The 25,023-nt window shown below is 47.3% G+C and overlaps 1 protein-coding gene across 1 annotated transcript; it reads left to right on the top strand.

Moving 5' to 3' along the window:
* Positions 1–20,036: 20,036 nt before the first annotated feature.
* LOC142582984 (uncharacterized) lies at positions 20,037–24,333 on the top strand. Its single transcript, XM_075693186.1, has 2 exons — positions 20,037–20,469; positions 22,880–24,333. The coding sequence occupies exons 1-2, from the start codon at positions 20,083–20,085 to the stop codon at positions 23,129–23,131; spliced, it is 639 nt and encodes a 212-aa protein (XP_075549301.1). The 5' UTR covers positions 20,037–20,082; the 3' UTR covers positions 23,132–24,333.
* The last annotated feature ends 690 nt before the right edge of the window (positions 24,334–25,023 follow it).

The following is a 25,023-nucleotide window of genomic DNA, read 5'->3' as shown; positions in this document are numbered from 1 at the left end:
AGCGCACAAAGGACCCCGCGTGGGTGAATGCAGCGTGAAGAAACGGTAGGTCATAGTGCATCATCGTCGTGTGTGCATTGTTAAGCGCTTGATTGAAAACCGACGATTGAAAACCAACAACGGACATCGAAGCACAGCGAGCGCGTGACCTTGTCTCTCCTATAACTTTACTGCCTGCTGGCGCGTCTTACGCTTTATAAAACTGTACAACCCAGCACGAGTTCTTGTGCATCAACAAAAACGTGCTCTCGTGTAAAAAAAAAAAAAGCTATGCGCATCCAACGCGCATGCTAAATCTATCTGAAAGTAAAGCGCTAAATGAAATGCCATACAATTGCACGCCCTGCGTACAATTGTGTTTATCTTCATCTCATGCTGCGTTTAATCTCGCGTAATACCTATACGCACTACAGCGTTCACAAGCTGTGCCGAAATGCGAACACCAAATCATGCCTATGGACAGTTTGTGCGTGTGTGTGTGTGGGAGGGGGGGGGGGTGACGACGTGGTATTACAGCGTGAGGCGTCAAATGTTCGTGTTAATCATTAGTGTTTATCCTGTTTCAATGAAGTGATCTAGCTAAAATGGTATAAAACGAATGTTTTCTTTTGTTCCTGCTTCTTTTCCGTGTCACTCATTCGTGTGCGTTTTGTTTTTGTATTATCTATGAGTGTTCTTTTCTTATTGCGTATTTTTGTTTACCACTCCCCTCTAGCGCTTCGGTTCTGAGGATATACCATATCAATAAATAAATAGTGACGTCACCTGGACGAAGGCGCCGCATGGTGCCTTTCGATTGAATAATGGCTATGATATCTATACGCAGACAAGTATGACACATGTCTAAATACAGTTAAGCATTTTATGCCCCCTTACGTCACAGTGGCACATACTCATTCTGGAGGATTCGGCAAAAACGGGCATATACCCAGTGACATAAGAATAGGGTTCCCAAAATATGAGATATATAAGAAAATTACGATAGCCGTGGAATTTCGTGAGCTATTCTATTCACTGGTCTGTGTGCTTTAGAGAGGCCTATGAACCGACTTGTATGCACAGTTTTATGTCGTGATTGGTTATTTGACTACGCGGAACTGAAGTGCGGTAATCGCATTACTTCGTCCTGTCCAGCTACATGGCTCTTGGATATATTCTTTAAAATTTTGGCACAAGCTATTAGAGCGCATGATATATATATATATATATATATATATATATATATATATATATATATATATATATATATATATATATATATATATATATATATATATATATATATATATATATATATATATATATATATATATATATATATATATATATATATATATATATATATTGTGAGCGGCCAAGATTTGTGAGCGGTGGCGCTGGCTAACGCTCCCAAAGTGAGTTCCATTAATAAAACATAACATACCCAAGAAAGTGGGTGGTAAAGCGTCGTCGCGGTAGGTTACTTGGTTAGAGCATCGCACGCGTAATGCGAAGACGTGGGATGGTTCCCCACCTGCGGCACGTTGTTTTTTCAGCCACTTTCATTGCCATTAATTTATCATTTTTTTAAGTTCAATTAGTAAGTGCAAGTAATTTCCCCTATGTTGTCCTTGGCGTTTTTGTTTGTTGGTTTCTCATGATACGACTAATAAAAATCGGTCCCCTCGGTTAACCCCTTTCTTTTCTTTCATTATATATATATATATATATATATATTGTTCAGGCGATTGTCTCTTCTAAGACAATGTGTAGAATGCTGCAAAGCAAATGTGTCCTTGACGGCCCTATATATATATATATATATATATATATATATATATATATATATATATATATATATATAGGGCCGTCAAGGACGCATTCGCTTTGCAGCATTCTACACATTGTCTTAGAAGAGACACAACGGCTGTGAAGGACAGTGCGTTTAGCCAGACGCGTACTGTCGTGGGCTCTCCGAGAAAGATGACAGTCCGAAACCATCTCTTAGAATGAGCAACCTGGACAACGTTTCCGCATTTCCTCTTCGCTCTCTCCACCCACATACTCTCCCTCTTCAGCCTCCTGGCACTGACAACCGCGCTGCCACTTACCCTCCGCCTTCGCCATTCCTTTTATTTTTTTTTCTGCAGATAATGATTCTATTAAAGCACTGGTTGCCGGTGGTGTGCAGGATACGCGAGAAGTGCCTCTGGCGGTGGTCCCCATAATCGCGGAGCCAAATTGCCACGCCGCTGTGCCAAGGGCTGGGTCGGCACTTACACGAGCTCGTAATCGGGAGGGGGACGCCTGGCGAACAGGCGAGCGACCGCTCGTTCGGGGGTGGGGGGGGGGGGGAGGGGGTCAACTTAACTTGCACTATAGGAGGGTGTTACAGGCGATTTATACCTTCGCACTCAAGAGAGCGGATATGCGAAACACCGAACACATTGCAGCGTGCAGTTTACGAGCTTCCTCTCTGTCGGGGGTTGTATGTGTTCAGCCGTCGATCACTCTCTGGGATAATTTAGCTTTTGCGCGACGTAACGTCGATACAGTAAGCTTCTCGGACTATGGGTGACTCGTTAGCGCAACTGCTCCTATGAGGAAGACTTTAGTAGCATTTCTATGAGACATAGTGACATAGTGCCAAATTATAATATTTTTAAGTTTTATAATTATTGTGTTCTTTTTAATTTTCAGGTGTTTTTATTATTTTCTGTCAATTTCTCTTTCGTATTTTCTCAAGTGTCCCGTCTGTGTTTGCGTGCGTGCTTGGCTTTGGTGATGTATCATGCTTACCGTGCGGTACTGAAAAACTGCGCGATGCTCATTTTTTTTATTCATTTGTGTAAAGTGACTATCTAAAATATCTGTGAACAATAATACATCTCTACAGTCTAAATGTGAGACTATGGGAAATGTGATAGGCACAATTTTTCTTGCACTTTTTTTATTTAATTGCAAGTGACTGCCACGCTTTGGCTGCAGACTGCTAAATAGCTGAAATGCTTGATTTTACCGATCATCGCCTTTCATTCATTCAACTGTTTAATGTTGTGGAGAAGCCGCGGACATATTGTGTTTGTCGCCGATATTTCCAATTCATAAAAAATCAATCAATCACCAACGCGACGCCCAACTAGAGCGACCACCGCCCCCTCTCGGTGCACACTAGTGTGCTAGTGTCCACACTAGTGTGCTAGTGTCCACACTAGTGTCCACACTAGTGTCCACGCTAGTGTGCACAGAGTGCACACTAGCGTGGACACTATCTATCTATCTATCTATCTATCTATCTATCTATCTATCTATCTATCTATCTATCTATCTATCTATCTATCTATCTATCTATCTATCTATCTATCTATCTATCTATATCCATCAATCGATCCATCAATCGATCCATCAATCGATCCATCAATCGATCCATCCATCGATACATGCATCCATCCATCCACCCATCCACCCATCCATCCATCCATCCATCTATCTATCTCTCTGATTGATAGACTGCTTCTTGATGCCATAAGATTCAGCTTTACACAAATGACGTCATGAGTGAATCGTTGCACCGTGGGAGTTTCCAGACGGCTGCCCCCCGAAATATGCAAATAAAAATGAATTTGTGGGGTTCTTCGTGCGAAAAACACGATATGATGATGAGGCACGCCTTCCTGGGGAATTCAGGAATAATTTTGGGCATCTGGGGTTCTTTAACGTGCACCCAATGCACGATATACGAGCTTTCTTTTTTTTTTTTTTCTCGTTTGACACCATGCCCTCGGGCTCAATAGCGCATCGCCGTGGCAACTGAGCTACTGCAGCGGGTAAAAAATGTCTACGTAAAGGAAACCAATTTAACGCATAGAGTCTACGATGCCCAATCTGCTGGAAGAATATAAATAATGCGAGGGAAAATTTAGGCACAACGGGTGACATTTCGGAGCTTTAAGGCACACCTAAGGCGCCACTCGGTGCGCGAAAATTTCGGCAACATACCGGACGCTCGAATCATTTATGCATCAAACAATACTTTCTCGACACGCTGCTTTGGCCAGTCTATAACTCTCGAACGCAACAAGAGTTTAATTGGTGGTGTAACAGCGTAAAATATTCTTGCATAGCGCCATCTAGAACCGCGTACACAACGAGACATAAATGCACACGCGTGGCGCTAGAGAGAGAGAGAGAGAAGGGAAGAAGGAAAGGCAGGGAGGTTAACCAGACTGAGTCCAGTTTGCTACCCTACACGTGGGGAGGGGAATGGGGAGAGAGAGAGCTTAGGTGTAGGATGTCTATAGTCGAGCACTCAAGTCTGTTGCCCTCAGGTAGTGAAAAAGCGCTCGAACTGCTTTCTGGGCTAATGAACTGTGAGGCCAGGCTCCCAAGATCTTCGCTTCCGTAAACGGCCTGTCATCCAGTGTATTTAACACGTGGCGCTAACTTCCGACAATAGTTGGGAGAGAAACCGAGGCAAGACAGGAACAAATAGCAGCCGAATGATTAAATATTAATGAAAATCAAACAGCAGAGGTCGCAAAAAGAATCGACGAAACTCTTGTATTGACAGCAGACGGGAATTCCACAACTTTTACAACTTCACTGTCAACTACCTAATTATGAAAAGTAAATAAAACTCGGCGTAATGATAGAGTCGTCCTAGCGGCCAATTTTCATATAATTTTTGTGGGGCTAGTTTTGATAAGATAAGAGTGACAATAGGTACGCACACACACTCTCGTATCACCTCCGTTATTAAATGGGTAAGCATTTTATGCCTACCTAACGAGAAATGTGCCCGTCACGTAAGGCAATGAATGGCTCATACCCCCTTAAGCCATGGCTCATACCACGTAAGCAAGCAAAAAAAAATTATCAACCTGAGAGTCTACTCATCTCGAAAGTTGTGCCTATTGATAACTCATCTACTGAAAATGCATATCAAAGTGATAAGAAGTATAAGCTTTTGCAGAGAATGACACAATTTACAGCAAATTCGGGGGCTGAGTTTTTGCACACGCAGATTTGTTGACGCACACGAAAAATGCACGGAAACCTTGCCATAAACAGCTTTGCTGTAAGATACGACGCCGTGTACAACGCGATTCTTACTCTATGTGTTGTCGGGGCGCAAGGTGCTATAATATCTAAATCTAATTTTACGTGGTTAGTAGGAGGACGAGTTAAGAAATTGCTCCTCGTTCTGAGGCCGACATGCAGAAGATCGGCGGCTCTATTTCTTTAATGAAGTTTATTTCATAATCATCATCGTCATCCTTACATGTTGGTGCTGCAGTGGGTTGGCGTTCCCGCACGTTCGTTTTAATGTTTACCGAAACAAATATTTGCAATGCTTAAAAAGTCGTTTTATCTCATTTTTAACACGTGGGTTCTAATAAGGCCACACAATTATCTACACACCTTCTCCTCCTCTCATGGTAAACCTCCCTACCTTTCATTCATTCTTCCCCTCCCTCTCTCACTCTTCGTCTTTGTCCTACTCCTACTCCATCCAGATGTGATTTAGTCCGTTCCATTCTGTTCTGCGCCATGCTCCCCGATGGGCTGCAGCATTAAGCGTCTCTTTCCTTCTTCATAATCACCATATATACATTCTCTTCACTAGCACGCTGCATGCATGCAAATGCAGCTCTGTTCTTGCTCGAAGCTGTCACTGCCGAACGAATTCAGTCGTGACATGACAGCGATCTTGATCGATCGCACGCGACACTTTCAAGCCGGCTAAACAACGACCTCGCCCGTCTGGCATGTGTTAGTAGCACACGAAACGTACTAACCGTCTCACCAACTCCGTGCAGCGCAGCGAAGACTAGGGTTCGTTTCAGCAATCGCGTGTTTCAGAGTAGGAAAAGAGAACTGTCCCATTGTTCTCCATTGATCCTTCCGTGATGCTGCCCTTCACACGGCATCGCGCAGAAGGTAATCAGCAGCATACAGGAGAGGAACGCTTCTTCTGGTTCTATGTCTTGATTGAGCGTTCAATAAGGCTTCAATTAGGGCTAGTTCAACTAGGGTCGTGTCCTTTTCTTTGTGTTTCATACAAAATATCGGCACAAAAAAAAACCGAATGGGGTTTTGATTGGATGACGTGACTGAGATTTCCGTGCACTGCATGAAGTTGGTAAGGTCGACTATCGGTCAAACGAGCTTCGGGACGGACAGGAACGTGGACACGAAATAATTCAGTTGGGATTTAGCTGTTGGAGCGAGAGAAACGCTGTAGAACTAGGTCACGCTTCTCTTCCAGGTCCCGCATCCACGATTCAAACCGCGTTCACCACATTGGAAAGTGTTGTTCATGACCTCACTCGATACCCATCCTGCTTCTTCGAGGAGCGAAGTGCAGCTGACGGTGGCCCGAACGAGACCGCGGTCAGCAGCGCTACGTATAATTTCCGCTTTGACGCTCCTGATGCTACCGCATTAAAATGAAACGTGCTTTGTACCGTCTCATCGCGGTCGAAAAGTCGGGTCCAGTGAAATCGCTGATAACGCTGCGGCTAAGGCTTGCCGCGCTGCGCTCCCGCCAGGGACTTCATTTCCACGGTAATTGTAATAGACTCATCTTTCGTATAAGGCGGCCGCCTTGCCATAATCGGCCCGGGGATCCCGGGAACGAGGCACAGAACCAGCGCGCCGTCAAATTGCGCCGACCGCGTGCCCGCCCGAGTCGCCGCCGTCTCGCCCTCGCGGTTCCTGCCAGCCATTGTGTGAAGCCATCCTCAACGGCGCCGCAGCGCGATTTTTTTTTCGGAGAACTGGGGCCAAATTCGCAAAGCATTTCGTTCGTAACTGCTTTCTGGCATTGGGTGAGAGGCTTCAGCTAATATAGTGGCCATTACAACGATTGGCTGGAAGCTCCTCTTACTAACAGTTATAGCGTAACAACATTTTTTTGTATGTTTGTGTGAACGCGGCCCCCGATTCATGAGAGAACGAGACGCGACTTCGTCCGTTTAGAAACAAAGGTTACGCAGATACCACGCACTGTGGCAACTGGTGAAGCCGAAGTCTCCGTGAGCCAGCATGGCAAAATGGCGCGTTATGACGAGCGACGTGCTGCTGATTCAGACACCACGTTGGACCTTGAAGGCACGACGTGCTTCACCTTGTAGAAATTCTCAGCAGCGCCACATTACGATGAGAGACGCGCAGAGAATTTCGGCAACGAACTCGTCTCGTAACTTCTCTCCGTTCATCGTAAGCAAGGTGTGTGCGCGCCCACTTTTTGATGCGAAAGCATCAAATGTCATATTGAGCGAAGAAAAGCCGGCGGCGTCTGTAGCAGCGAAACGGCGCCTAAATTCCCATTGGCTGCAACGCCACGTCACGAATGCGCCTCGCCGGAGCAGAGCGGACGAATCGGAACAGCTGTTGCCGACCATCCATTCAACCAGCCATCCAACCAACCATCGGACATGTAATTTATTTTTAATATATACAAGACAATATATATCGTGCTACGATTTTCATGATGTTAGGATGGATAGTTGGGCGTGTTGGTTAAGCGGGATCCGAAGTGAAGGCACGACAACAACGGTAGATGAAGAGAGAACACACACAGGCGCTCCGTGTGTGTGTGTGTGTGTGTGTGCGCGTCTGTGTGTTCTCTCTTCGTCCACCGTCGTTGTCGCGCCTTCACTTCAGATCAGATTTTCATGAGTTGTGAGAGCGTTGCGTTTCAATGCCAATATGCAACTGCGCAGTCGATAGCGGCTAGGTACAAAGTGCCACGAAGAGTCACCAGACCCTCACATCCAATGATCAGGTATCACCATAATTATCACCCTATGTAGGTCCAATCCCGTGTGGTCCCTTTCCCAGTGGCCTTTAGTTACCCCGATCCTGAATTAGACAAACCTATCACGTACGCGCAGTTCTTTTCTTTTTTTTTTGCCTCACCACACCACCCAATCCTCTTTCGTCCTGCAAGAGATACAATTGTCTTGATATTTTGTTTCATTTGCCGTATTTGTATTAACTGTTATAACAATTACAATTATATTCTGGTAGAGTTTCTCTAAATTTTATGTAATTACCTGACGATTACATTTTCCTTAAGCTCATCACTACTTGTGAAATGTGTTCGGGCACTTAAGAAGGACATAAATGAAATTAAACTAAATGAAACTTTGACACTATGCTGAACACGTTTCATATATGGTCTTCAAAGTTCAATTAACAGCAATTTTATTAAAAGTACGACGCTGGCTACACAAAGCCTGCTCGCACAGGCAGTTAGTGCACTTTAACGAACACAGTTCTCGCGAGCAACTGAAGTCATGAAATGTATAACTGATAAAAACTTCCTAATTACGTTTTCTTTTACTATCACGATTGTGGTATACGTTTATATTTGAAACGTCATTACAATCACATTTGAAGACAACTGAATATTGTTTCTTTCATCTGGAATGGTTCTTCTTCGAGATAGACATCATCAGATTTGACGGTGAGATGATTTTTCAATAGGGGGGGGGGGAGGAGGGGGAGGCTATCTCGACACAACGTTAAGCCGTGAGGGAACGTCGGCTTGGGAGCGCTTGTGTTGGTTCATTTCTTCTTTCATTTCATTCCTCCGTCCGCTGTTGCGTTGAATTTATAACGTGAGGGAACGTCAACGTGAGGAAAAAGTTGGTCATTGCTCGTTTTTGCCAGCGGTAGAAAGATTGCAACTGCTGTCAGCTTCGCCCAGCTTTCAAGCGATAGGCCACACACAGTCAACTACGTCACAAAGGGGGCTTGACATTGTGTCGACATCCACGCCCCTGAATGCGAGCTGAATGCATGTCAAACTTGATGACGAATATCTTAGAATTGAAGCACTCCGGGAGAATCAAACAAGGTGAGGTTGTCTTCAGATACGATTGTCCTAAAGTTTCACGCATAAAACTATACCACAACTGCGATAGCAAGAGAATTCAATAAGAAGTAATTGGTAATTATGTGTTTGGTCATTCATTCTTCGAAAATTATTGTGGCCGTCAAAGTGAATAAACCGCCTGTGCAAGTAGACAGCCGTAGCTAGCATAGCATTTTTATTAAAATTACTGTTAATTACACTCCCTGTAGACTGAAAAGAGAGAAAGAGAGATCAACAGTATGCAATCTCAGATCTTCCCACACAAGAAACCACCTTTTCTTTTCAGTGACAATTAGCGTAACAGATCAGCCAAGATATAAATAGAGTGGCAGTAAGTGCTGTATTGTCATGTCAGCGTTGTAGTAGTCTGCTTCAGAGCGGTTCTCGTAGAATTGTTACGGTTCTCGGCACAGTTCGCAAACTTCTGAAGAAACACCCACGTATCGTCCCTGAACCTAATTCCGTGCCCGTTTCTATTTCGCTGCTTTTCTTAAATAATCCGTAGAGTTTTGTTCATCTTTCCATCATACTATATTCTACTTTATCTTTTTTTTCCCCGAAGCCGATGAAAGTGCTCTTCGAGAGCCCGTGTAATTGTCGAAACGCGAAAAGCAAACACACTATCGAGGAACCGGAAGAGCACACGCGATGGCACAAGGAAGAGATTACACGGACAATCCGGCTTGAACTGTGAGTGTTAATCCAGGCCAGGCTGAACAGGTCATCTGAGCATTGAAGACTAGGGAAGCGTCTAATCCCATCCTAAGCTTTTGTGATCAGCAGCCTCGTAACAAACCGACGGCCTACGTTTAGGCGAAGATTATCTGTACCAAAGGATAGAAAAAAAAATAACGCCAAATCTGTTTCTTCGCTGCCTTGGCTTAGATGGCTAATGGTGATTCCGTGAAGGTAAGGCCGCCCAGAGGAGCGCGAAGTGTAACTATCGTCAGGCTACTCTGCGAGTGGGTTGTCGAGCGTCAGAAAGAGAGTTCCTAAGCACTTTGTGGAAGAGACATGAGACTGTTTTTAGTTACACAAATATGAAAGCAGTGACTTAGTAGTGAGTGAGTGAGTGAGTGAGTGAGTGAGTGAGTGAGTGAGTGAGTGAGTGAGTGAGTGAGTGAGTGAGTGAGTGAGTGAGTGAGTGAGTGAGTGAGTGAGTGAGTGAGTGAGTGAGTGAGTGAGTGAGTGAGTGAGTGAGTGAGTGAGTGAGTGAGTGAGTGAGAGAGTGAGTCAATCATCATCATCGTCATCATCAGCCCATTTTTATGTCCACTGCAAGAAGAAGGCCTCTCCCAGCGATCTCCAGTTGCCCTGGACTTGCGCTACCTGATTCCAAATTGCGCCTGCAAATTTCCTCATTTCATAATCCCATCTAATTTTCTGTCGTATCGACAGTGCTTCCCTTCCCTTGGCACACATTCTGTTACTAATTGTCCATCGGCTATGTGCCCTACACATTACATAGCGAGCCAATACCATCGAATAAACAAAAGTGAAGCTGTTCATCGTAAAATCTGGCGCATAAGCTGCGTAAAAATAGGAATAGGCACAACATTGTAGACGAATAAAAGAAAGTAGGAGAAAGAGACATGTTTATTATGAATCAATGAAGGGTTGATCTCTACGGGAATTCGGCCACTCAAAAGCCTTCTTTATTATATATATATATATATATATATATATATATATATATATAGGAGACTTTGTCGCCTTTAATTGGTGCTGCTACTCGTTTTCACATAGAGATATGAAAACAGAATTAACTTAAACGTATTCAAATTCAAAGTCAGCTCCAAGCCACAACAACTCAATGTCCAAACACATGAGTACATTAATGCCACACTAAAACTGAAAGTCAATTTGAAAACGCAACAACACTACGTCCATTCACCATAAATTCACTAAAGTCAGCACAAAGCTCGGTCACATAATTACACTAAAATCAGCGCACATAAAAAACGTGGATTAGATTCAAACAAATGCACATGAATCCAGGCATTGGATGGGCCAAAGTCGGGTCAAATTAATCGCATAGAGCGAGTTTATCACCAGTAAACACTCTACTGAATAGTCTGCGAGAATATTGCGCGCTTCTAGAAATCTTTGGTGGGCCAGTAACGGTTGTACGTCTTTGCAACGAATGCGTCGGGCAAGCTTGAATGACGAGATAGAGAAGAAACCATCCTAAGAAGATGTCAAAGAACGCTCGAATTAAAAGACAACGTGGGCCCACAATGATGGAGACATGGATTAATCAACACTGGGCGAACGAGGGAAGGTTCAGCTAGAAGCCAACGTGTCGACGCGGGATCTTTCCTTTGTTGATGTTTTGTATCCGCTTATTTCCTTCCACCAGGGTAGGCAGGAGAGAAAGTGAGCTATGCAAACGCTGTCAAGGAAAACAGCAGTTGTCTTAGCCAAGTCTTTTTTGCCGAAACGTTGTCTCCACGCTGAAGCGCCTCTTGTTCGCCCAGTGTTGGCCAATTCAAGTGTCCGCCCTCTGGAACCCCGTTGTCCTGTTAGCATTTCGCTTCTCGTGGCAGTTGTATGTCTGAGCGTATGCAACGAATCTAGTAGTTGTTGAATTTAGGCGCTAAGGTGGTATCAGCGAGTGACAAATAGAAATTTGACAACAAGCAAATGATTAAGCAAGTAACCCACGAAAATAGAATCGAGAGACACAGACGCGAAGTCGCCCCTAAACCTCCCTATTTGCAAAAGAACTTGATTTGTCTAGGAGGCTGCCTGCCCAAGAGACGTCAGAAGCCTGTTCCAGTGAACACGACGCCCCTGGCTTCGCACAGCAGCCACGTAGCCGAGCGACAACGTGGAAAAGGTCGAACGGTGCAAAAGAGCCGGTGGGAAAGTGGGAACTGGGTTCATTCCCTCCCCTGTTCCGTTTCTTCGCCACGGCCTGTTCCCAAGAAGAGGCAAAAAAGAAAAAGAAATGTTGGTGGCGTAGTAGGCAGGAAATGCACTTGTGCCAAATGGGTCCAAGATAAATGGAGGCCGAAATACATTTCTACCTTGTAACGGATTCGTCCCCCCACCTCCTTCTTGACCCCGCATCCATGGCTTCCATCGCGGCAGCATCTATGGTGTCATGTTAGCCTGCGCAGGAACGCATGGGCGCATAGAAAGAGGCGCGTCTCCTGATTGCAACTTGACGGGGTATATGCGAGCTTACCCTCGATGAGTAGACGGCCAGCGAATGGCAGTGAAGCGAAGCGGTTGCGCTGTCGTAAATAGAGACGTCGCTAGTTGATAGCTATTTTTTAGTAGCTTGTCCGTAAACACATTATTCACGTGAAGCCAGCATACCAGCCCCGTAAACGTGAGCGGCAGCGATGGCGGCAACCTCTTGTGAAGTTGCGTTCAATTAGACCGCACATAATCTGTATTTCAAATGACGAGCTATGTACAACTCAGTTGCTGGTGTAGAGTTGTCGGCAATCACATTGTCACGAATGCACGTAGACCTGTTTTTTTTTCTAAGAGAAGAACATGAAACGCAAAAACGTTTCTCACGTAACTTGTAGGTGAATAAATCCCCACAACATGGCACTGTCAGCACTGCTGCTCCGTCCACGTTTCCTGTGTTCCGGTATTCTCAAAAATTGAAATGTCTGTACGTATAAGCTAAAACTCTGTAATGCGTGTTGCCTTACAGATCATCCCAGCGTTTACTGGAAGTGGCGGTGTTTCTGGCTTTCAATAGACTCGGAACTTTGTAGGCACACACTAAGTGCAACTACCACGGTGGATTAGTCGCCCAATTAATTTTGTGTTTCTCCGCAAGCTGAAGGTCGATCCACGAGAATAAATTTCCATACGCCTGACTGTAGCAATCTTGCCACAACAGTGACGTTTCGTAGCAAATATGTTGCAGTGAAATTGATCGCAATTTCAGTGAATTTGCAGTGAATTTGATCGCAAGTAAGTTCCCGCCCAAATGAGCCTGCTACGTACTACAGCGATTTGAACCGCCGGGTGTTAGTCTGAGGCGCGTTGCCAGACAAAGCCTAAAGTTGGCTGCAGTAACGAGACCAGTAATATTGTAGTACGCCGCAGTAAAGAGTATTGAAGCCAATAACGCAAAATGCACAGAAAAAGAAAGATTTCATTAACCAGCAATTTTTTTTAACTACAACTGCCGCAATTCAGGCTGGTCCACTCCCCGTTTTCTTCCGCCTCACTCTTTGCGGAGTAGACATCCGCGCCCCCTGTCTATGTGGAATGACTCCACAAGACAGGAAGGCCGCTTTTCGCTCCGAGCAGTTGCACCAGGCAGCCATCCGACCAAGATGGGAGCCTTTGCGTGGCAGACATTTCTGGTTAGCGGAGAAGTAGATTCCCTTCCGGCCGTCTTCCTAGTTCGACGGCCGTAAAAGGACCAGTAAAAGAAAGCGCTTCTTCGGAGGGAAGCGATTTTCAGTCAGGAAAAGGATGGACGGGCGCTGTTGATTCTATTCTGTTCGTCCGACTATATCGCGGACATCCTTTAACATTTTCTCAACCTTTTCGCTTCACGTCTATAATTCATTTTTTCCTTACTTTTATTCCGTATCTGTAACGTTCAGGTATGTTCTGTTGCGTCCTTTCTCTTATACTTTGTGGCTGCACATTCGGGGCATCGACCTTTCTTTAGAGTCAACAAAGAAAGGTCGTTTAATCTTGCAAGTCCTTCTTCAAAAGGGTACCGAACAGGGCTGTAAGTCTTAGAGACTACAGTTTTCGATGCGAAAGGTACATACACACAACCAAAAGCTTCTTGGCTGAAAGATTAGGCTCTGCTTCAGTACAGAAATGAACAGCTAGACAAGTACGACGCCCATGTTATGCAGAAAATAAATGGTAGTATGAAACGGGGTTTCAGAGCTAAGATAGATGAACGCAAACAAGAAATGGCAAAACTGGAGCTGGACATCAACTGGCTTTACTGTCCAATTATGACATTCACGAAAGCCAAACTCGCGTCAAAGTTCAAGCAAGCATGACATATCGTCAAGATATATCGTCCCGCGTGCATGCAACCACGCGTCCTTTTGTTCAAATGATCAATTTCTTCACTCGAGATTGCGAGGGAAGCTGCAGATTGATGCAGGAGGCCTTTTCATGTGCACAAGAAGTCGATAACTGCATTAGCACACCGTTTATCGGGTCCTCGAGCAAATAGAGTGATTACTTCAACATTAATCAAAATGATTACAATATCGCTTTTCTTTAGGTGATTTTAGTTATACATGATGTTTTCTCGAATTTTGACGCGATTTGTCTTTTGTGCGTGTAATCATTGATGTAGTAGAGCCAGTTTAAGTTCAGTGCCTGTTCTGTGCATTTAGCTCTTATGTATTAGCATTGCAACCACGTTTCCTAATGTGAGAAGCCAACTAGCTAAGCTTTTAGTAATAGTAAACGAAATGACAATGACTAGTCAACGTCAAGCCAAGTACCTTACCGTCTACGCGCGTTTATAGCGCTTACACACACACACACACACACACACACACACACACACACACACACACGCGCGCGCTCTCTCTCTCTCTCTCTCTCTCTCTCTCTCTCTCTCTCTCTCTCTCTCTCTCTCTCTCTCTCTCTCTCTCTCTCTCTCTCTCTCTCTCTCGCATGTGCACCACACGCACAACTAATATAAGTAATTTCAAAACATATTCATGATGCATACGCAAGAATAAACCATGAGTGTAAGTGAAGCATTCCCAAAATGCGCTTGAACTCGAACCTAGCTCGTGGATCGCGTTGTGCGTACCCCATGCGTCCGGCAGACGCAACGAAATTCGCCCGTGTTCATTTAAGCGTGTACTTTTGCCATTGGTGCTGTCGTGCGTGTTGCAGCTCCTGAAACCGCTCCCTCACCTTTCGAATTTCTGTACCCGTCTCGTGTAAATCGTGCATTGCAGCATAAAAAAAAAAAAAGATAGGCGTGGCCAAACCTTACGGTTCACCGAACTTATTGGGCGAGCATTTTCGCGTTCCTCTCCGAACACGCTTTCTCCTGTAAATCGTGCTTTTCTGCATACAAACTGTTTATGCGGCGAAGCCTCGTCGTTCGCCGAACGGGGCTGGTGCGCGCACGCGCCCCCCGTGCGCAACCGCGCTTTCCTCGGCTTGGCTTGTCATTTAGGACGCCAGCCGCCCGGTATGTTTCCTGTAAGCAAGGAGGGGACACGAAACGCGTTACGGATGGAACATTGAGCTCTCAATGACGCGGAACTAGCGGCCTCCCAGGCTTCGCCTCGCAAGCGGCTCGACGAAGCGTGCCTTGAACGCGCGTGTCCCTGGCTGCGTTAAGCCACCTCTCGATCACGTCCCCGCGACACATCGCCGCAGCAGCGGCGAAGGGCGGAAGAGAGGGAGAAAAAAAAGAAGAGAGAGCGTCCTTCTGGGAAGCCTTATTGAAAATATCGATCGCGAAAGCGCCTGAGAAGCCGTGTTTGCATAGGGCGGTTGACCACCGTTTTCACGCGGCTTGCCGTGCATACCCAATTGTCGAGCCGACGTTTGCTCAACGCTACTTCACTTTTCTTACTCGACTTTTCTTTTCTTTCTTCCCTTTTTTTTCTCTTGTAAAGTGGCCACTCTCGACTAGAAATGTCCATACGCGACCGTTTAACTTTCCGCCAGCGGAATGCCAAAAAGGAATAAGCATCGTGGCGACTGTTTCGTTCACTCTTTCATACATCGTGAAATTTTAGATTCTTCTCTCACGTTCCTCGCTTGACGTTGCAATTTTGGCGCTACGCGCTTGTCAGACGGTCATACTTTTCGCGTAAAAAGTACGCTGCCATCACACCGTGGCGCTTTCTCTTGTCTGCTTCGTTTCCCTTTAGGTGCATCTGGCTCCAGGTGATGCACTCCGACACGGTCTATTCAGAATGCAACCATCTAATGCGGCGAGCGTGCGCATGCAAACGAGCAACTCACTCTGATTGAGATTATTGCGGTCTCTATTCAAACGCAGGCTTTTACTTCCGGCTGCAGCTATCGAACGATCTTTTCCGTTGGTCACGCTCTGGTTCTAGCGTGGCTTGGCGTTCCTCTAAGTTATTTACTCCACAAAGTAGTTATTGGCATGACGACTACGGAGTGCAGGAAGACGACGACGACACGGCGCTTACAACAATGATGGTACAGCAACGGCGGTTCAATTTCAGGGTCGCGCTGGCCCCATTTCGATGGCGACAAAATGGGGGAATGCTTTTGTACTTCGATTTAGGTGTACTCAACAGAAGCTCAGGTGGTCAAAATTCAACTGGAACCCTCCACCACGACGTACCCAAAGTACCCAATGATTAGTTCGTGGACGTTTAACCCTATCATTTAAATAAAAGCTATCGTTGCGAGAGAAACATTCAGAATGGCCGCAGAGATGAAAGCCGCGCTTCGCTACCTCCCACAACCCAGAAGAGGTCACCTCGCAGATGCTAGCAAACCGGTAATGTCTTGCATGTCCTAGTTATCAATGAATAGCACTTCGAACAGCAAGCGTCTGCTGTCGTTGCTGCTGCATTTATTTCATACTGTGGGAGAGCTTCAAGCGTGCTCAAGAAGTTTACATGAGTTTCTTGGACGGACGTGGAGTTCTTACAGCGAAGCTGTATATGGCTAGCCGATTCCTCCGTCGGTCCGTCGCCTGTACGCCGAAAACTCTCCCGGCGCAAACCGCGCAAAAAAAAAAATAGAAAGAGAGGTGCGCGATTGGCTGCGCTAGTAGTGACGTCGCAGCCGAGCACGCGCACAGCAGTTTCCCTCCGGCTCCGAAATGAGTAGGCCACGCGTCATGCGTACTTCTGAGGAGCAGACAGCTTTCGATCAGCAACGCCGCGAGCAGAACCGGGAACGAGCTTGTCTACGCCATGCCGGTGCTGCAGCCCGGGCACAAGAACAGGCTCGTGCAGCCGAGTGCAAGCAGCAGCTGTGCACCTAGGATCCGGCAGCCTACCAAGCCGTCGTTTAATGAACCGTCCGGATTAACCCAGTGATAAACACCGGGGCCGCAAGTTTCAGCTTCGCTCGTTAATCATCTGCACGGAGTGCTTGGGCAGTGATTTTTGTTAATATTTCAGTGAGTACAAGCGATTTCTTCCCAAGTTGAGGCGGGAGACTCTAAATGTTTGAATTATTCGAGGGCGTATGAGTGTTGTTTGCAGTAACCACCCCAGTCTAGAAAGTTTATTTCGTCTGATCATAATACGCCCGTCTGAATGACACTGTTTTTTCTGAAGGTTAATTTTTTGAATTTTAAAAGCTGACAAGTTGGTTTCGTCTCCTTCTCTGGCAAAGGCGTGGAGACATCATTGCATAAGGCGGCGCAGACCAAATATCTGGCCCTCTGACCATGTTTTAGCAACCATTTCATTTCTCGCGGCAGCAGTACTTTGCATAAACGTTTCTTTTAAACATTTTTTTTTTTTTTTTTGCTGCAGCCAATGCTGCATTCAGGTTCTCTTTATACGCACATGAATGCGTCTTACACGCTCTGCGCGGAAAGCGTTGCTGACATTTTAGTGTACAGAACACACTACGGTCTGGCAGGCTTTATGATTGAGCCGAATAAAGATAAAGGAAACGGCTTTTATTGGTCCTTCATGCAAGTACGAACTCCCCTGAATAAAGAGAATGTCGAGAATCGTGCTAAAGGAAAGCGGTGAGGGGATAGGAAGCGGGCTGTAAACCACCACAGAACTTAAGAAGAGAGACAAATAGATGAAGGAGAGATCGCTTCCGAGAAAACAGAAGCACCATAAATCCGAGTCGAGTCTACAAAGCCATAGTAAAAAGCCACGCCGCCGGTCGGTGTCAACATTCCCGTGAACCGAACACACAGGAGCGTGCCGAAGAGGAAAATACTATTAGTCGTGCTCGCAAGCGGTGCATGTGTAAACATGGAAACACCTCGTTTGTTTTTTCGGTCGCACCGCGAAAAGAAGAACTAGTCTCGCACTATGCGATAAACCTTCCGCGCTGTTAATCGTGCGCGCACGTTCACCAGTGCTGCGCCGAACGGCCACCTCCGTTGCGCAACAAAAAACTACGGTTTCAGATTTAAGCTCTCAATGCTGGCTTCGGCACTTCTCTTTCTCGCAAGTTTCCATTTGAATGCCCCCCTTCCCCATTTCTTTCATCAAAGTATTTCGACATGCACGTTCTCTTTCTCTTCTACCGTGTTCTCTCCTCAATCGCTCCTCCTCGACCGGGACGGCGAGTGTGATGGAGCGAGGTAGCCGGAGAGGCTAAGCCACGTGCAAAGTACGCCTTCCGAGGCCATCTATCACGAGTGTTCCACCGGATTCGACGGGCTAGAAAATGCATGCGGTGTTGCGACGACTAAAAAACGAGGTTGTAGCTAAGTAATAAGTGAAACAAAGAAAAATGGTTGGCCGTGAGACGTTTCCTTTCTTCTTTTCTTTTCTTCTTCACCGCTTTCTCGGTTCAAGCTATATACTGCACCGCCTGCAAACCACGCCGCCGGTTGGTGCTTACATTCCCGAGAGCAGAACACGGTGGCAGCGCGCCGAAGAAGAAAACACTATTAGTCGTGCCCGCAAGCGGTGCGTGCGTAAACACGGAAATACCTTGTTTGTTTGTTTGTTTTTCGGTCACCCCGCGAAATCGCGGTTTTCGCGAATTTGTTTTGGCTATCGTAGGCTCAAGTGCGCTCGACGCTTTTTAGACGTCGTCTCCCTTTTCATCTCTCTCTCTCCACTCTCTCTCACTCTCTCTAACAAAACTTTTTTTAAGGTTTTTGTCACTCTCTCTGTTCAAAGTTCCCGTGGCTTTGTGCTTGACAGAGCACGAAATCTTTAACACTAGCATAGCAATAACGGTCTGGTACCGGCAGGCCATGGCGCGCATTGTTATGCAGAGTCTTAACATTGAAAACAGCAAATATATTCTACATGGCTTGGAGTTGAGCAACTATACGTCACACTCCTCGTATATTTCGTCGTGCTGGCCCTAATGCAAAGGTTTTGCTCGCGTCGGAGCTCATTTTCAGCGTTGCATACGTGCGATACGACCAAACGTCTACATCGAGCAACCGCTAAATTCATTGGGCTAAAGCCTGTTCTCTTGGAACACGCTTGACCTGACTGGCGGCTAGACTTTTCGGGCGTATTTTGCTATGCCTTCTGACTACCTCTGCAGGTTCCCCTCAACAAAATTATACATCAACAAAGTTCACCACGAACAACTACAGAAAAAGCCAAAATAAGAAAAAGCACGATGCGATATCCTACGACAACTTCGCCGATTGTTTTGTTCGGAATGAAGTAACAAAAGCTAGGGTGGAAACAGAATGTGAAGATCGTGATCCATCGATTGTTTTTTTTTTTTAACATCGCGAGAAACATGTAGGCTATAAATTAAAACACCGTTTTAGATGCGGTGAGTTTAGCGGGGGCCTTAGTAAGTCAAAGGCGTTCACACAGGCCAGTCTCCTTCAAGAAAGATGAAACTGCCTTCCACAGCTTTGTGGCCCGACGAGAGATGGGGAAGAAGGAAGGGGAGCGAAAGTGCTGAGATGTAGAGCCGCTCGGCTAGTTTCATGTCATGCAGGAATTTCAACAGTGCTTTAGATGTCCGCATTGAAGTTGCAGTGTCAGGCCATGGGCCGAGAATAGCGTCCTCCGACGGTAGTTGCCGACAAACGCCGGCTAGGGAATTATCCGACGTCCTTCGCTCCAGCATATATAAGAGTATGCTGGGCAATAGCATAATATGTGTTCCGGCATTTCAGGCGTCTGACAGTGCCCGCAATCAGGGCTGTCCGACTGGTCGATGAGGTGTGCATCGCCAGTGTTGTCTCAGCAAGTGTTCACAAATGGAACTATGTTCGTGTGGCTTTAGGTGCGCGGTACCACGCTTGTTTATATAGTATGCGAATATTTACTGCGATTTATACTGCCCATAAGACAACGGTTGTCCCTGCAAACGGGCCTTCGTGCATTATTCTAATGCAGTGCTGCTGTCAATGCTCTGCCCTTCGGGCGAAAATACGATTTTTCGCCCTCTCTAGCAGCGATGAGTAGGCAATTGTCTAGTTGATCTCCCTATACTCTCTCTCTCTCTCTCTCTCTCTCTCTCTCTCTCTCTCTCTCTCTCTCTTGTTTGTAAATTGATCGACTCCTCTGCTTCTCGATGCAGCCCAGGCGCCCTGAGGCTCCGCTCCAGCCCGGGATGATCCTGCCCGCGGCATGGAGCCAGTGTCCGTCGATGACTGCCGTGCGTGCCAGCAGCAGCAACTGCAGCTGCAGCTGCAGCAGCAACAGCAACAACAACAGCAGCAGCAGCAGCCGTCGTCCCCCGCGGACGGTGGAGACAACGAGGAGGAAGCGGGCGGCGCCGAGGACGAAGAGAAGTCCATTCCGGTGGCTTTTCCGCGCAACATCCTGCGCTGCCTGGTGCTGCTCCTGCCCGTGTCGGTGCCCGTGGTGGTGTACGTGCGGGACGCCGACTCTACGCGACGCCTCTTCCTGGTCGCCTTTGCACTCTTCCTGCTGCTCGTCTTCTCCTGCGTCACCATGGCGCTGGTGCGGTCCCGCAGCAGGGCACACGACGACGAGGAGGAGGCTGCGCCCAGGGTCAGTCCTGTTCCGGCCGAGATATTGGGACCCCGGGTCCACGAGTCGCTGCGCGCTGAGTGCACCCCGTTCAAGCATCGCTACGAGAGGAAATCTGGGCCCAGCGTGAAGCTCTTTTGCATTTGTCTGACGCATAAATGACCTTTCGATGCCTTCTTGCTTTTCTTTTTTTTACTTTAATTGTGAAGACAAGTTATAGACCTTCAAGACATGACGTCCTGCAGATAGGTGCCTACCTCAGCCTACCGTGCTCGTGCGGAATCTGGCAGACATTCGGGACATAGATCTGGGCCAGTACAACGTAAAACGATTCCAATCTGTTTTTTTTTCCTATACGCCACCGGCCCTCCGCGATAGGTCACAATGATTCCGGTCCAGCCCATATGAGCGGACGCCACGTCCATATGGTCAGAACCCGAGCCATTTTGATCTGTCATGGAGCGCTAATGACCGATTTGGAGTCAGAGTAAATTGAAATAGTTGAGATTCTGTACTTTATAACACTTTGTGGGCAAAGACGCATCATCGCTAGTTACTCGCTTACTCTGTGGACCGTCACAAAACGTTCAGCTTTGAACATTCGTGCGCTGTCAGTGTAGTCGCTGTTGCCCATGCTTCGGTGCATTGGTTCAAGAGTGCATCCATTCATTTATTTTTGATACGCTGGAGACAAAGTGGGCGTAAGTTTGCATGTCAGCAGTGTTGTATGTGCGTAGATAACTTACGTATAACTTACTCTGCCAGCTAGCAAGCAGCGCTACTCCCTTTGCCGCAGTGTAACTAGCGGTACTCACTCTTGCCTACGTTCCGGGGTTGAAGTCCGTTAGTGATACAACGCTGGCTGATCAGCGTATTCTTTTTTATCTTCGATGAAAGCCGTTCATGAATCACGAAGGGCCGGCAACACAGGCAGTTCTTATGTAGCACTGCTCCGTGAACTTGGCCACACAGTGTTACATTATTATTATTATTAGTAGTAGTAGTAGTAGTAGTAGTAGTAGTAGTAGTAGTAGTAGTAGTAGTAGTAGTATTTGTTTTGAACACATATATACAGTTAACAGGAAAGGGAAAGCGAGGAGCAGGCTGGCAACCGCCACCGGAAGGGGCGCAACGCCTGCCTACTCTTCAGAAGGGAGGTGACCGCAACACAGAAATGGAAGATAGGAAGGAGGGGAGGAAAGAGGAAAGAAAGAGCGACAGGACAAATCTAAAGAATAAAGTAGAACACACAGTACAGATGACACACAGTAGGGCCGGTCACTGAACGCCCTGTTGTATTTCCAACAGCTGATCACACAGCAGCAAGGAAGAAGCTGTAAGGATCTCGCATTCGCGCGCTATCGCTCAGGCGCTTTCGGCACGCCGAGAAAGCGCCACCTTGTTCTTCCAGATCAAACTGCTTCGCGAAAAGGGTCTATAGAAAAGCCGCTTAAGCTGCAACTTATTTCTGCCACGTACTGAAGCTGCTCGACCTGAAATAACAAAACGTTCTTTTTTTTTTTTTTCTGTCCGTAGAGGCGCGTGTGCGCTGGTGACATTCGGGTCCTTCTTTAAAAGCATGTTATTAGTCTATACGTAGGGCCTGCACTGGTTCGTAGAATCTTGTCTGAAGCCTTTCATGTGTCATATATGGCTCAATATGAAGCACGGGGTTGCGGGATCGAATCCTGGCCACGCGGCCGCATTTCGATGGGAGCGAAATGCGAAAGACCCAGGTGGTCCAGATTATTCCGGAGTCCCCCACTACGGTGTGCCGCGCAATCAGAGCGTGGTTTTGGCACGTAAAACCCCATAATTTGTTCAGGGTCTGATACGCGTGATCGCGCGAGATTTTACTTGACGAAGATAGGTTCTCCTATCGAAACGTTGGCCAACCTTTCTGAGGCACCTTATTCCTGTTTATAACTTTTATACCACAGTTTCTATATCAAGTAATGTGCTTAGTCTTTACTCTGGTTTATGTTATTTTACCTGACAGCTACTGCGTTCCGTATGTCTAATCACAGGAAGAGAGGTGGTAAAAACACGCAAAGGTGTGCACACAAATCTTCTAGGCAACAGCCGTCGTTCCCCGAGTACACGCCAGAGGGTACCACAGAAGAAAGAGCTTTCAGGCAATATAACCAGTGAAGATATTGAGCATAACTCAATAAAAAAAGTGAAACGCTAGTTGAACGCACATCTCAGAGGCACATATGACGCATGAGAGACTTCATATATGAGGCTTCACGAACCAATGCTAATACTAAGAATAACTTGCTATCTCAAGTAAAAAAAAAACATGTGTTACGTGGGTGAACGTGACTGCACGTGATCAGCCCACGTACAACGTATAGTCCGCGCGGCAAGTACTTGACAAATGCGTCCGTATAGAGTAACCAGTGCCTCTTTCTCTGCGCATACGACTCAGGCCGGGCGCCCGTCTAGCCGAGGCCTGCCTTTCCTGCGAGCCATGCCGTACCGCGTGGCGGCGCGGGCCCCTCCCCGCTACCCGGGCTACCGGCTGGCCGGCCAGCAGCAGCTGAGCGCAGCCAGGTGCGCCACGCTGGCCGCGGAGGACCCGCCGCCCTGCTACCTGGACGCCCTGCGCTGCCCGCTGGCGCAGACGTACAAGGCGCGCGACACCGAGACGCCGCCGCCCGCGTACGACGCCATCTCCTGAGCCTCGGACTTCTCGGATGCCGTGAGCCAGCAGGGAGAACGCGCGAGAGAGACGCGCACACTTATAGTGGACCAAGCATCCGCGGCTGCGGCGGCGACGACTGAGCCTCTCGGACGGGGCATCACCCTAACCCGGGAGCATACGCAGCTCGGGCTGCGCGCCTGCGGCCGTCATCGTGCGAGCTGAATGTGCGTGCTTCCTGTGAAGCCAGGCGACAGCGCTATGTCCTGTGGACACGGATGAAGACCCCCGGTCGGAGTGCAAGGTGCCGAGTGGACGTGACCGCAAGGCGACAGCGAGGAACAGGCGCTTGCGTGTGCGCAGCGACGAGAGTTCTTTCGTCTTCTTGGGGCTTGGCGCCTGCGTCTTCAACGCACGAGTGACTTCGGTGCCGTCACAGCGTTGCATATCGTGTGCGAATGTGGGACAACTGATTCCCTCGCGCAATGCGCGGTGCCGTGCTTCTATGTTCACAAAGTGAAGCGAGAGCTGTAGCTGAGCGCACACAAAGTACCGTGTAGAGAGGTATTGCTTTGTTTCCGAACTGAGTAGGTGTGACTCGCCACTCCACGAATGGATCACTTCCTGCGAAGTCAGGCGACAGCGTTGTCTTGCTTGTACGTGAACGAAGAACTTAGTTCGCAGTGAACGGCACAGACCTCGCACGATCACCGAGTGAAGTGAGAAAGAAGTGCTTGTTCTTGTGCGCGGCTGTGAACGCAGCTTTTCTGTGAATCGGCGTGGGGCTTCACAGACGACGCCATGACGAATGGACGTTAGATCCCCGGGAGAAGCGTGCTTCGAGACGTCGCATTGTAGCCACGACACGCGAGCCTTTCTGCGCTCGTAGCCTGTACAGAATTCTCACGCAGACTCTCACGATGACGACACTGCGGCCGACAGAGACGAATGTTTGCGTGTGTGTGTGTGTGTGTGCGTGTTTACAAACGGTGTTTACGCGTGTACATAGATGAGGTTCGTCGCGCACTTACCCAGCCGTTCCGAGATACCTTGCCTTCCCTCGGTCAGTGGTGACGCCGCGGTTAAGGGTGCATCCGCAGAGATTACGATCGCGGTGCAACTAAATCGTACGGCTCTTGCGTTGTGCTCTCCGCGTCGCCTTCAGCAGTTGACGGAAAGTCTCAGCTGACGCGCACACTCCTCCCGGTTGTTGAAGGGCTCGGCATGAAGCACAGGTGAAGCACAGGTGAAGCACAGGCTAGACTCTCAATCCACGAGTCTTCTATATCAAAGGCCACGCGAGGCGCTCCATATAAGAATGTCGACGGTAACTGCCCCTGTGTGCGACCAAAGGAACTCTCGGACAATTACGCTTGCATGCAGGATTAACTCGGGATGATGTCTCTTTTTTTTTCGCAGCTCTTCTCTAAACGAAAACAGCGCTTCTCCTGCAATGACCAGGCCGTAAGTGTGCTGCCAGAACCTTAGCGAGTGTAGAAGCAGTGGATTACGTTGCAACTAAGTAGACTGCGTTTTGTGGCGTTTGAGTTTGCACGTAGACAAATGTGTAGCTGCCAGGTTCAGTCTCTATAGTGGCAACCACAAGTTGACCCGGAAGTGGAGAGAATGTAGCTCGTATCCGTTCACTATTCTTAATCGTCGTAACAATATTGTCGACACGTAGAAACAGTTCACTTGTTTTCGCTTCGCGCGCTATGTTGATTGGTGCATGCAGTCACCTAAGGAGTGGCTCAAGTGGTCATCGAGAAAAGAAAAAAAAAATGCCGTTGGGTGGGTGACCGGAAGGGTACTGTTCTCAGTCCTTGCCCTACATTGTCGACAGTAGTTCTCACGTTGTGTAAAAACAGAAGTACGCCGCACATTTTTGTCTAAACTGGCACGGCTCGATGAATCTTTTTATTGGTTCATCT

Source organism: Dermacentor variabilis, chromosome 5 (assembly GCF_050947875.1).
Source record: "Dermacentor variabilis isolate Ectoservices chromosome 5, ASM5094787v1, whole genome shotgun sequence".
Classification (NCBI taxonomy): domain Eukaryota; kingdom Metazoa; phylum Arthropoda; class Arachnida; order Ixodida; family Ixodidae; genus Dermacentor; species Dermacentor variabilis.
Note: the sequence above shows the minus strand (reverse complement) of the source record. Positions and strands in the feature narration are given on the sequence as shown.

Excerpts from the sequence above, each read along its gene's own strand:
- LOC142582984 (XM_075693186.1), top strand. The coding sequence starts at position 20,083 with ATGGAGCCAGTGTCCGTCGATGACTGCCGTGCGTGCCAGCAGCAGCAA. Across the intron at positions 20,470-22,879 it reads AGGAGGAGGCTGCGCCCAGG|GCCGGGCGCCCGTCTAGCCG; the intron begins GTCAGTCCTGTT and ends CATACGACTCAG.